General features: G+C 32.8%; 1 protein-coding gene across 11 annotated transcripts in view; it reads left to right on the forward strand.

The window, feature by feature from the left end:
* PKP4 (plakophilin 4) overlaps positions 1-12,983 on the forward strand; it is a 269,712-nt gene that overhangs the window by 221,346 nt on the left and 35,383 nt on the right. For all 11 annotated transcript variants that reach the window (XM_036743248.1, XM_036743250.1, XM_036743254.1 and 8 more), the window contains 3 exons: positions 623-839; positions 5,362-5,494; positions 10,104-10,317. In XM_036743248.1, coding sequence (XP_036599143.1) covers positions 623-839; positions 5,362-5,494; positions 10,104-10,317 — 564 coding nt within the window. The remainder of the gene's footprint in view (positions 1-622; positions 840-5,361; positions 5,495-10,103; positions 10,318-12,983) is intronic.

Genomic DNA, 12,983 nt, shown 5'->3' on the forward strand with positions numbered 1-12,983 from the left:
AAATCATTGGCAATAATTCTGATACTAATATAAAACAAAAATATTAATTAGATTACCTGCTTAAATCTGTGGTTATGCTAGCAACATAATCTTGCCTAAAAAACCAAGACTAAGTCAAAGTTGACTTAAACAACTTGAGTTATTGTCCATTCTATTATAGAATAAAATTCCTAACTTGAGCAAAATCCTTGTTTGTTAGAATTAAAATCTATTTTTCAAAGCAACCAACCCTTCAACCAAGGGTGTTTTTAGCAATTAGATTTGATGAGATTATACTATTTTTATTCTCAGCATATTTGTTTTTTGACATTATTTTCTGCTGTATACCACATAATCTTATTAAGTTCATTAAAATCTATATTCTGAGGAGAGTTAAATCATAATAGTCTCATTTCCTCCACATAAAATGTTTGTTTTGATAGTGTTAATACCTGATCAAATTTTTAACTGCCATTAGGTGTTTTTTAAATGGATGATTGTGTAAGGCTTACAAAATAATTTTGAGTAACTCATACTACTTGAAGCATAAAAGTTGCTTTCAGATTTTCACGAAAATATATGACCTCATTTAAATATAGTATCAACTTATGTAGAGATTTTGAACATCTTGACTTTATTCTAGGTGTTGGAAATCTGCAAAGATCATCCAGCCAGCGAAGCACTCTTACATACCAAAGAAACAATTATGCTCTGAACACAACAGCTACCTACGCGGAACCCTACAGGCCAATGCAATATCGAATGCAAGAGTGCAATTATAACAGACTTCAGCATGCAGCACCAGCTGATGATGGAACAACCAGATCACCATCCATAGATAGCATTCAAAAAGACCCTAGGCAAGTACCAATGACAATTATCAATCACTATATAATATTAAAAAACTAGTTCTTAAAACTAAACTTTGTTTAAATACCAAGCCTGTAATATCAACAATATCAAACATGTACTACTTTGGGTTGTATTTCAGGTATGATGATCATTCTAAATATGAGTTTCTTTCGTCATTGCTTTAATCAAAGTGTTAAAAAAAATGCATGCTGTTGCTTGGCATAGTTAGGGCATTGGTCATTGAAGTACTTAGGTGCTGGGAAAGCATCGATAGGAAGGTATTTCCCAAATTAATTTATAGGCTGCTGTTACACTTGACCTATTAAGTATTAAACATGATGATTTTAGTATTTTAGAAGCAAATTTTGAATTTTATCATATTGATAGACATACATTTATTAACCAATTTCCTTTAAAACTTATGTTAATTAGCTGAATTTTGGAAAATATGGCTTAATATGAATTTTTGTGATAAAATTCCCTAAATAGATTTTCCTTTTAATTTTGTAACAAGATTTTCCTCCATATTTTCATTTAATGTATCACCCATTCTGAAACATACATGATACATTACTTGATTTCAACAAGTCAATTTCTTTTAGGTAATGGGCATTTAAAACTGAGGAGTAATTGGAAATGTTTTAAACTAATTGTTTTTGTTTCTTAAAAATGGAAAATTGTTACCAAATTTTACTTGTTTCTGATATTTAGATTTTGGTAAGTGTTCATTCCTTGTACCTTCCTCCCTACCATAAAGTTGTTTTAGCTAAATATCATCAATTATTACATATATTCCACCGATTTGTTCTTTTAGATAGTATTATAAAGCATCAGTTAAATGCTTGGGTTCTATTGGTGTTGCTATTGTTGAAACGGAATAACTGAGAGCTATTTGAAATCAAATGTATTAATTGCAGAACCACCAATACTGCCCCTATTTGCAATAAACTCATTTGGTTTTTTTTTTCATCAGTATCCATTTAGCAGAAGTTATTTATTCTTAGTCACAGTGGAAGTACTCAAATACTCTTATTTTCTGATGTTTTGCCAAGTGATGACAATGATCAATTTATTACAAACTGCGATTGCTAGTTAATATTTTTTAAAATATAATCCAGTTATTCTTGGACCACCACCCAGTCCACCCTAGCCATGCTGAGTTATATTCTTTGCCTGATATAATGATCATATATCGCTTCGCAGAATATCACTAAATATAAATGTGTGGGACATTGCTTGCTATTTTATCTTACCTGAGCCTACAAAAATAAATAAGATGACAGTATTTATTACAGTTGAGAAAAGCAATAAAGTGATATGTGCTTTTCTGTTTTATATGTGTCCCCAACGTCTCTATTTTTGACCTCTGAATTTATTCACTATCAACAAGGATTTCATGTATGGTAATGTAGTTCAGTTATTCATAATATGATAATTTCATAGTCTAATGCTTAACACTATTATGGCTAGCTTTGATGATGTGAAACTTTTCCTTATAATGAACTTGATAATATGAATAAATTATTATATTAGGATAATAATAGTAGTGACTGTACTCATAGAAATTGAAGTCAAGGTGAATTCAAAGTTCAGAATTTGAATTTCAAGAAAGCATGAAAATAAATGTAAAATTTTAAAACATTCAGCCAAGTCCTAGTTTCATTATTGAAAATTCCAGGTATGCCCAAAGTCCTAGTACAGTTTTAAGCTTTTAAAGTTTAAAACTGTACTAAGACTCTGGAAACATTTTGTATTTTAAATTGTATTTTCATTCACTTAAAATCTTTACATATTGAGAAAGTAAATTATATGACACTAGTTTATATCAAGGCAAAGCACTACCTTCATTGTAATGTGGGATGTTAAGTTTTTTAGTATTGTATACCAGCATGAAAACTTAGCCTTCGTTGAATTGAGATCACAGCCCACTTATTCATGTCTTTCCATTAATCCACCATAGACCACCTAACGTTCTGAATGACATTTACTTGGTTCTTTTCATGTTTTATAAATATAAGCATATTAACCTAAATTAAGTCATAAAGCAATTCAGGGAAGCTTAAGTCTGACTTACTTGCCCACCACCTCCCTAATTTCCTTTCTATCCTCTTTCCCCAGCCCATCTCTCTCCAGTTTTGGAACTTTGATCAAATCAGCTATGTCATTTTTCCTGGATGTTGTATATCACTGTGACTATCTCTGTACCTCACTGGAACAAAGATTTTTTTTAATTTTAGTATTCCTGTGCCTGGCACATAATAAGTGCTTAAATGCTTTTTCATTCATTCATAAATACAGTATTATAGAAGCATTTCTTTCAGAACTAATTTTAGCATTAGAATTCTAGCCTTAGCTAAAACATATACCATTGAGAAAGCTGTTCGTTATTGACACTATAGGAACAAGTCTTAAAGGTTCATGAGGTCCTAGTAGGAGGATTCAATGAAGCAGCTGCCACCAAAAATTAAATTTAAGGTAATGATTTTCCATGCTTGGTGTATAAGGTGACCCCAATTTTTAATAAGATCTTTTAAAACTTTAAATGGCAACTAATATACTACATTATAGGTATTAGTTTGTGTCCCAAGGGCATGTAAGTAATATCCTTGTTGTATTTTTAAAATTTTAATTTATATAGTAATGTTTCAGTCACAGAATTTATGTGACAAAATCTTCAGATATAATTTCACTGTTTCATTCTTCTTTGTTTTTTAATTCTTCCATGATGTTATCAACACAAGTACTCTTTCTCCACTTCTGTAGAGACTCTTGCATGTTACCCTAGTTTCTATAAATTCTCCTAAGAGTATCCACACACTATATTGGAAGCTTTCCTAAGTTCTATAAATGTTTCATAAATGCCTTATAATGGTTGGACTGCGTATTTAAATCACTTCCTGTTACTCTAATAGGTCTTTTTTTAAAATCCATGTTGTTAAATACTAATTCTTATTCTTATTTCTAATAGATAATAGACCACACAAACTTGTCAGTAAGCATTTATTAAATGCCCACTATGGAGGCACTATGCTAAGCATTGATAGTGCAAAGAAAGGCAAAAGATGATCTCTGCTCACAAGGATGTTTTCATTTACATTCTCATTCATATGTAAGAATAGGTCATGTCAATAAACATAATACTTCTCAAATAAATTATGGTGCTAGATCATAAAAATGGATTTCTAGCTAGATTTTCTTCTTTGCCTCTGAAAGGGAGGCAAGAACTCTTCACTGTCCCGCCAAACTGCAAGTTTGCAAGAAGAAAATAATTGATGTTTCATTAAATTGATCAAAGGATTTCTTTCACACATGGGAAGGAAATGTCTCCATTCAGACATTGAGAAAGACTATGAAGCATCCTCTCTACCATGACTCAGCCACATTTTTGGGGTGTACCCAGATAAAATAAGAGTTGAGTAATTATTGAACCTCTCTTTAATGAGCACCACCAAGTTCAAAATATTGTGCAGGTCTAAAGTCTGCTTTCCTCTCAATTAAGTGACATTTTGTTTTATTATTTTGAAATTATATTAATTCAGTTATCCAGTCACTATTCAAATTAAGCACCATGGCTATAAGGAATTTTAAAAAAATAGTAAGGAAGAGAAATAAAGAAACACGTTGCAGAGGTCCACCAAATGAAGACTCATACTTTGCATATGTGTTGCTCTCCTTGCAAAAATGATCTAATTTGGAGTTCTAGTTTTTTTAATGTTCAGATTAATGAATGAAATTTAAATACAGAAAAACCTGCTTTAATAAAATAAGGTAATAGAAAAGGCTCTTCTTTCTTTTAAAATTAATTTTTTTCCTACTCTAAATATAATTCTTTTCTCAATATTAATGCTTAGATTCTTGGTGAGTTTATTTTTGAGGATTTTATTGTTTGTTTAAACAAGTAGTTTTTTTCTTATCCCTCCTTCAAGGTCAGCCAACTTACTGATTGTTAGATCCATTTTCAAATGAGCTAATATTCTCATAATATAACAAGTTTACTTTTAAAAATCCCTCACATACTTTTCCAAAATTAGGCCCATAAGATTAGCATGATCCTCTTGATGTCACCCTCCCATTCTTTCTTTCTCTATCAGTTCCCTTAATTCACTAAGCTAAAGAACCCACGCTTATGTTAAACACGACTGATAGTTGTTATGTAGATATGTAAATTCATTAAAGTTAAGCCTATAGTCTTCCAAAAGAATTGTAATATTTTGCCTAGTTCTATGAAAAAAATGAAAGCTATGAATAAAAATAATATTTTCTTTTAAATGGAACCACTGGGAAGAAGTTATATGTACTAAGTTTTTCTTTCGTCCCACTATATCTCATTAGTTATACCCTGATATCTTTTTGTCTGAGCCTTTGCATGTTTTTATCACTTTCTTTTTAAACTGTACAAAGATTTTTGGTATTTTAATTATTTTCTTTCTATTACAAAAGAGCTCTTACTTGGCAATAGTAATAATAATTTCATTGTGCCAAAAGTACAAATTTCAAAAGTTCTTGGAATCATATTTTTTTCTCATACAGAGAATTTGCTTGGCGTGATCCTGAACTGCCTGAAGTCATTCACATGCTACAACATCAGTTTCCATCAGTTCAAGCAAATGCAGCAGCCTACTTACAACATCTGTGCTTTGGAGATAACAAAGTGAAAACTGAGGTACAAGATCTCTGAATGAAAACAAAAGGAAGATCACTCTTTAAATTAGAGGTCTCACACAGAATTATTTTATTCAATTAAGTAGTCTTTTAAAAATATTTTACAACAATTTTTATTACTTTAGAATCCAATTACACATTTAAGTAGTTCTCACAAAAGCTGGAATCATAATCTTGGAGTGATTTTAATGTAATTTTCAAATTATTTGTCTTTATAATTAGCTTGTTTTAAACCATAGAAAGTCCAGTCAATTTAACCTTATTTAAGAAAAATATCTTCTGATGCAGAGCTTTGGAACAAAAATGTTCTTATTCCTTAAACTAATAAAAGAGAATATAGTGGAGTGAAGTCATAGGAAGTTATAAACATGAATTGCTATAAACTTTAAATTTTATGAGTATTTTTGTCTTTTCAGAGCAGCACTAAATTATTGATGATTGAGAGCTATACATATTTGTTCAACACGGATGTCCCTTAATCTTTCATTTGACTAATAGAATTACTGCTTTCGACAGTTTATTAAGCTGCAATTTTCATCTATCAGTTTGGTCTACAAAACACTATACCAGTAACTGACCTATGGGTGGATACCTGAAAAAGAACACAGAAATTATGCTCAGCCTCCCTGGAATATGCTCTGTACTTAACAATTTCTGTGTCTTTGTTCACATCATCCCCTGGTCTGAGAAATTTATATCTTTGTCTCAGTTCAGTTCAGATTTTGCCTTTCTTCATGGTCCAACACACAAGCCACCTGTTCTTCTCATGTGACCTTCTCCATAATGTCCTATATACTAACTGTCTCCTGCTGATTTGGATTGAAGGGCAGAACCCATCAAAGAAGTAAAACTTTTATAATCTAGATTTATACTGAGTTTTGGGACATGAAGCAAGAACAGTTGTTAGAGGTACAGAATAGTACATCTAAACTTTGGGTCTTAAACCCAGTGTAAAGAATGTGGGAAATCTTACAGTGTTCTTGCCATCTGTGTCTTGTAGTCTGAATTTTGATGTCTCAGAGATTATAATAGAGTTGTGGTCTAGGGTAGTACACCATCACCACATACTTTTTAAATAAGTACTATGTATAAGACCCTGTAGTACTGTCCTTTTCTTGTGTCTTGCCCTGTGTTCCCAAAGGCTGTTCCAGAGAACTGTAAACTCAGACAGGTCCTAACTATTTGGGAAAATGTCCAGTCCAGGTTAAATGTCAAATTCACCTAGCTAAGTTTGGAAAGGCATAGCACCAGACTGACTTCAAGTTTTCAGCGTTTGCGGTTCTCAAAACTATTTCCATCATAGAGGAATTGGTAGAGGGAACTTTATCCTGGTGAAATTAGAGGTCATTAAAGTATGTGCAAGGTACCATACAAAGTACAAAGACTTTCCATTGGATCATTAAATGTCAGAGCTAAAAAGAAGCTTACAGGTCATCTTGTCCAATGCCTTCATTTACAAAGGAGGAAACTGAGGTACTAAGACTTTTCTTAAGTCACACCACAGTTAGTAGCAGTGCTAGGCCTAGAATGCAAGTTTTTTAATGTCTTGTACAGTACACTTTCCATTCTGCAATCCTGACCTCTAGTCAATTAATTATCTGTTGCCCCAGCAAGGGAAACATAACTACAAGAGGTATCGTTACTCTATCAGTTAAACAAAACCGCAGGTCCCAGAAATGCAAATACAAGGTTCTAGCAAAGCTAAGATTTTTGGAATTTTGATTAGTCATTTGAAAACCATTTTTTCTTCATGTGAGTATGGACAACATTACTGTCTTTCTCTCTTTTAATTCATTTGCAATCTCTGATGGAAAAATTGGTCAGTGCCTAAAACTGTTTTAGAAGGAAGTCTAGAACTAGTACTTATTTTCATTTTATACTCAATATGAGAATCAACCAAGGTCAACTTAGATTTTCTAATATCTGATACTACCTAAAAATAAAGTTTACAAGCTTTTTATAATAATGTAAACCTCTTTCATTCCAGACAAAGTTTAAGATAATTGAGTTCTTTTTGTTGCTGTTCTTAAGTATAGGTATTTATTTGGTTTTCACACAGGAAAATCTTTAGTCCCAGTTCTGTGGCTAAATTTGAAAAATACTTGGAAATTTACTAATCATAATTAGAATTGGCAAACCTAAAAGAAATAATTTTAAGGAGTGCATATGCATGCCCTTAAAAATTAGGAATAATTAGTCAAGTTCTTCATTTTACCACCTACGTTCCTAATATGATCTACATAGCTACTTGGATTCAGATTTTTTGATTCATTATCTTCTGACTAGTTTGATTGTCTTACAGTAATCTCAAAGCTATTGAAGAAGCTATTTTTGACAGCTAAGACTATTTTGTATTAGCACATAACTTACCATCCAAAATATATTTGCATGAAAGGCATATTTCTTAGTTTAAATTTTCTAAAAAATTAAAGGTACTTTGACTCCATATTCATATAGGAATAGAAGAATTGACATTCATTCAACAAGATACCTAATGAACCTATGTTATGTGCAAGGTACTATGAGGAATTAAAAATGAGAATCAAATTGACTGCCCTCCCAAAAAAAATAAATGAGGTCAGTTCACAACAGAGAAGAAATTTTTGAAAATCAGAAACTACTTTGTCCATTTATATGTCAGCAAAACATAAAATTCAAATGCAATTGATGACATACTTCATAAATATAAAACAGTCAGATGAACAAAATAAGAAATTGAGATATTAAAGAGCCTAGTCTCAGAAAAAGAAATCAAGCAAACCATAAATGAAATGCCAAAAAAGAAAAAAAAAATCCTTGAGTTAGATTTGTATGTCCTTCTATAATATAATCAAAGGCATGTGTTTGCAGTGGAGACATACTAGAAATTTGCCCAGTACATTATTTGACATAGTTTTAAAATGCTAACAATAGCAGTAACACAAGGGAACACATAAAAGTATTAATATTGTCAAAGAGGAGACAAAATCATCCCCACTGGCAGATGATATGACATGTTGTACTTAGTAAAGCCTAGAAAAATCAGTAATGAAACTGAAAACAAATAGCTTCAACATGAGAGCCGGATACAAAATACAGTTAATCCACAGAAACGATCAGCATTTCTATATGGTGTGAAGAAAAACTAGGAAGAAATTGTAAGAGGAATTCCATCTAAAATAAATACAAAATGCATATATATCTTTGAGTTAGGCTACCAAGACAGACAGACCCGTATGCACACACAATGTAGGATATAGAAATAATTCACATAATGTCAGATTTTTTTCAACACCTTTCATTGTGCTAAATCTCTTGTTTACTCTTTGTTATATGTGATGGCTCTTTAGGAGGAAGAAGAGGGAAAGATATATGAAGAAATGTAGGTGATAATGTAAAAATAAAATTTTATTTAAAAACAAAAATAATTTTATGCAGTCAGAATTTACCAAATACTTAAATCTTATGATTTCCATTATAGTTTGTTTACTTAAGAATTTGGCCCTTTAATTATAGTTGGCACGTGGCATGTTCTTAATTAATGTTTGTCTTATCAAACCTCTCCTTGTCACCATCCTAGCGTAGGGCCTTATTGCCACCAAATTGAAGTATCGAAATAATCTGCTAGCCAGGCTTCTTGTCTCCATTTCCTCATTTTTCAATAAAGCCACTGTGTCTGAAGTCAAAGGGTCAACAATACGTCCTACCAGCGTGACACTGAGCAAGCTGCTTGCCCTCCGACATCCTTCCTGCCCATTCTACCACTGTCACATCTGTTTTGCGAACAGACTTAGTCCGACTCTTCTCTTTGAAACTTCTCATTGGTTTTCTCTTATCTACCAGATAAATCCTCTAGCTGAAGATTTTCCACATTCTGTCATTGCCCTCCTTTCCAGCCTTACTTCATACACCTATTATCAGTGTGCCCTCCATGCAGGCCCCAGTGGAATGCTTACTAGCTCCTGACGTGCCTCATATTTTCCATTCCCATGCATTCCCTGTGCCTAATTGACTTCTGCTCTCAGTTAAAAACATACCCAAATCTGTGAGACCCAGCTCAAATATTGCATTCTCTATGAAATCTTCCCTCATTTGAAAATGATCTTTTCTTCACTGCACAGCAAGCATTTTCTACATTATACAGTTATGTTCCATTCTTTTTTCAATTACATGCACATATGTTGCATTGGGCAGCACATGTGGTGGCACAGAGAGGATAGAGTGATGGGCCTGAGGTCAGGAAAAATCATCTTTCCCAATTCAAATCCAGCCTTAGACATTAGCTGTGTGACCCTAGACAAGTCACTTAACCTTGTTTGCCTCAGTTTCCTCATCAGCAAAAATGAGTCAGAGAGGGAAATGGCGGTATCTTTGCCAAGAAAATGACCCTAAATTGAGTCACAGAGTCAGACACAACTGAAAAATGACTGAATAGCAAATGTTGCATTCCTCTGTTAGATTCATGAGAATAAGGATTATACTTTGCCTTTCTCAGAACCTGGTCTCATTCGTTACATAGTAGTGATGATAATAATAAATGTGAAATTTTAAGGCACTTAATGACTTAATTTATTAGACTTTTACCTTCACTCATTTGCAATAATGTTGAACTGTTTAAATTATCTTTATAGGTATGTAGATTAGGAGGAATCAAATATCTGGTTGACCTTTTGGACCACAGAGTTTTGGAAGTTCAGAAGAATGCTTGTGGTGCACTACGCAACCTTGTTTACGGAAAATCTACAGATGAAAATAAAATAGCCATGAAAAACGTTGGTGGGATACCTGCCCTGTTGCGATTGTTAAGAAAATCTATTGATGCAGAAATAAGGGAGCTTGTAACTGGTAGGTACGGAATATATAGACAGCTCTTTTTTTTCTTTATCCAAAGAACCTGTTTCCCAGGACCTGAAACTTGAAAACCTACTATGAATAAGCCCAACTTTTGGGCATTGTCAGAGTATTGAATAGCTAATCAAATAATCAGGCTGAATCTACAATAAAGCAGATTTAGCACTATAACTGTGTGGAATATGGTATAGTCTGTCTTCGATGATAAAGACATCTAGGTGGCACAGTGGATAGAATGCTGGAACCTGAAATTAGGATGATCTGAATTAAAATGCAATCTAACACACTTACTTCATCAGTAAAGTGGGCTTGTTATGAGGATAAAATGAGATATTTCTCAAGTGCTTTGCAAACCTTTAAGCACTATATAAATCTTAGTTGTTATTATTATTGATGTTTCAGAAGCCACACTGTCTCTGAATGTTAACTGTTATGTCAGCAAACCTGGAAGTGATGGTTAATGGTTACTTCCAGTTTATAAAATATCATGTAACCTATAATTTATCATATTTGTACCATACAAAAGAAACACACAGCACATGAATAATATTTTGATTCTTTGGGTAATTTCAATCAATAAACATTTATTAAGTAAGGAAGTGTTGGGGTTACGAAAAGAGCCAAAGGACAATCCTTGCCGTTGAGGAACTCACAATCTAATTTGATCAGAATATTTTCAGAATACTTTTTTTTTGGAAGGATAGGAGAATAAAACTATCCTCTACCTGTTAAGGAAAGGGATAGAAAGTACACCTGTGATCTCATTGACATAAATAATTCCTAGAGAGGGAAACTCCTACCAGCGTCAATCAGCACTTTCTCTACAATTTGTAATCTTCACAAGTTGATTGGAGCACTGCGAGAGTAAGTGAGTTGCCCCAGATCACTCAGCCAGATGTGTCAGGGGCTTTCTGGTTTCAAAGTTCCTGTTATCTGTCCATTAAGCCATAATTCTTTTCAGGCCAAACAAGAATATTCAGCATCCTCTAAAGCGACCCACATTCTCCATTCCCCTTGCCTTTGCTCGTGCATTCCCTATCCCCAGTTGCTTCCGGCTCCCATCTCTGTCTATTGAAAATATGCCCATTCTATATGACTTAGTTCTGATACGTCCTTCTCCATGAAACCCTCCCTCATCTTCCCTCAGCTAATGGCCATAATAGAGTCTTATGGGCAAATTATCTGATTAATTGAAGGACTTTTTGGAAGGCAAGAGCATGACAGATATTTTTCCATGTTCTTTCCTCATTTGGAAAAAAAAAAAAAAGATGATTTGTTTCTACTTTGCTTTGCCCTGATTAGGGAGTTAGAAATAAATAATCCAACTGAGCATTCTATCTAAAAGGTGAGTTGAACATGGTTGATAATTTATATATGTTTAGGTATGTGGAACACTTACTCTCATTAGACCCAAGCTGTAGTTTTATTTTACAGGTTTTTTTTTATTCAGTATGTAATAGTCAGTGACTGTGTTTAGCAAAATGAAAGCTTGGCTTTATACCAAGATCTGATATTTCTGTACCAATGTAAAGTACCACTCGGCTGTCCTTATACTCACTGCCTTTTAAGTTGATATTGGGTCTTTTACAAGAGTTATGTGAAACATTTCAATAACAAGTGAAATTCCATTTAATGAAATACCATCCTTCTATCATGTAAGCATTGTTAATAATAAAAAATAACATCTAAATGGATGTCAGTTTAATGAAAATTATTTTCAAAATAAATTTAGCTTTAATTTTGAGTTAATATTTGGTTTTGGCCAAAGATAATTTAATTTTACTTTTTTTGTGTCTGTAAAGTGTGGTGGATTATTGGAAAATACAGTTATAGTCTTTACTTCTTAAAAGGCATACATTGTAAGTTGCTCTGTTTCTAAGACTGGAGTCATTATAATTGATGGTTTTGTTTTGTTTATTTTAATGCATTATTTTGGATCCCCAAGTTGTGTTTTTTTAGTTGTTGTTTTATATTTTTTGTTACAATCAATAGGATTACTAGAAATCACCCCTTCCTCAAGACCTAGAGATATTTTAAATAGAGCCAATTCCCAATTTCTCTTGTAAGGAATTATCCAATGAAAAAAAGTGCTTGGATTTTGTTGTTGTTTTAGTTGTTTGGGAGTTGAACTAAATTTTGTAACAGGGTTAACTGGGATTCACAAAAGAAGGAAGGAAAGGATAATTGCTGTAGTAGCATGTTATCAGGTACATTCATTTGTTACTAAAGATTATTTATTATGCCAAACTTGCATCACTCAGGTTAGCAGAACATTAGAATATAACTTTGTCATATAAAACTATTCTTTGTAATAGTATTTTTTGTCATGCAATTCTTACCTGTACGTACATCTCCTTTTAGAAAAATAGAATGTTTTGCAAATCAAAAATTATTAGGGAACATTAAAATTACTGATTTATTTAACAAAGCCATTGGAAAGCAAGCTTCTTACTCACCATTAGTTTATTGGAGACAATGGCTTAGAAAGACAACACTGTATAGTAACTCCTACTTAAGTGTTTCAGGACTTTAAATGACTAAACGTGGAGTAGTCTTCAGGTGTTAACTCTGGTCCCTGTTCTCTAAGAGTTGTCTTCAAAATGTTTTCAGCTTGGTAGAAGCTGCCATAAGCTTAGGTTCACCACTGGCACAGCTTTCAA

Source organism: Trichosurus vulpecula, chromosome 2 (genome assembly GCF_011100635.1).
Source record: "Trichosurus vulpecula isolate mTriVul1 chromosome 2, mTriVul1.pri, whole genome shotgun sequence".
NCBI classification, from domain to species: Eukaryota; Metazoa; Chordata; class Mammalia; order Diprotodontia; family Phalangeridae; genus Trichosurus; species Trichosurus vulpecula.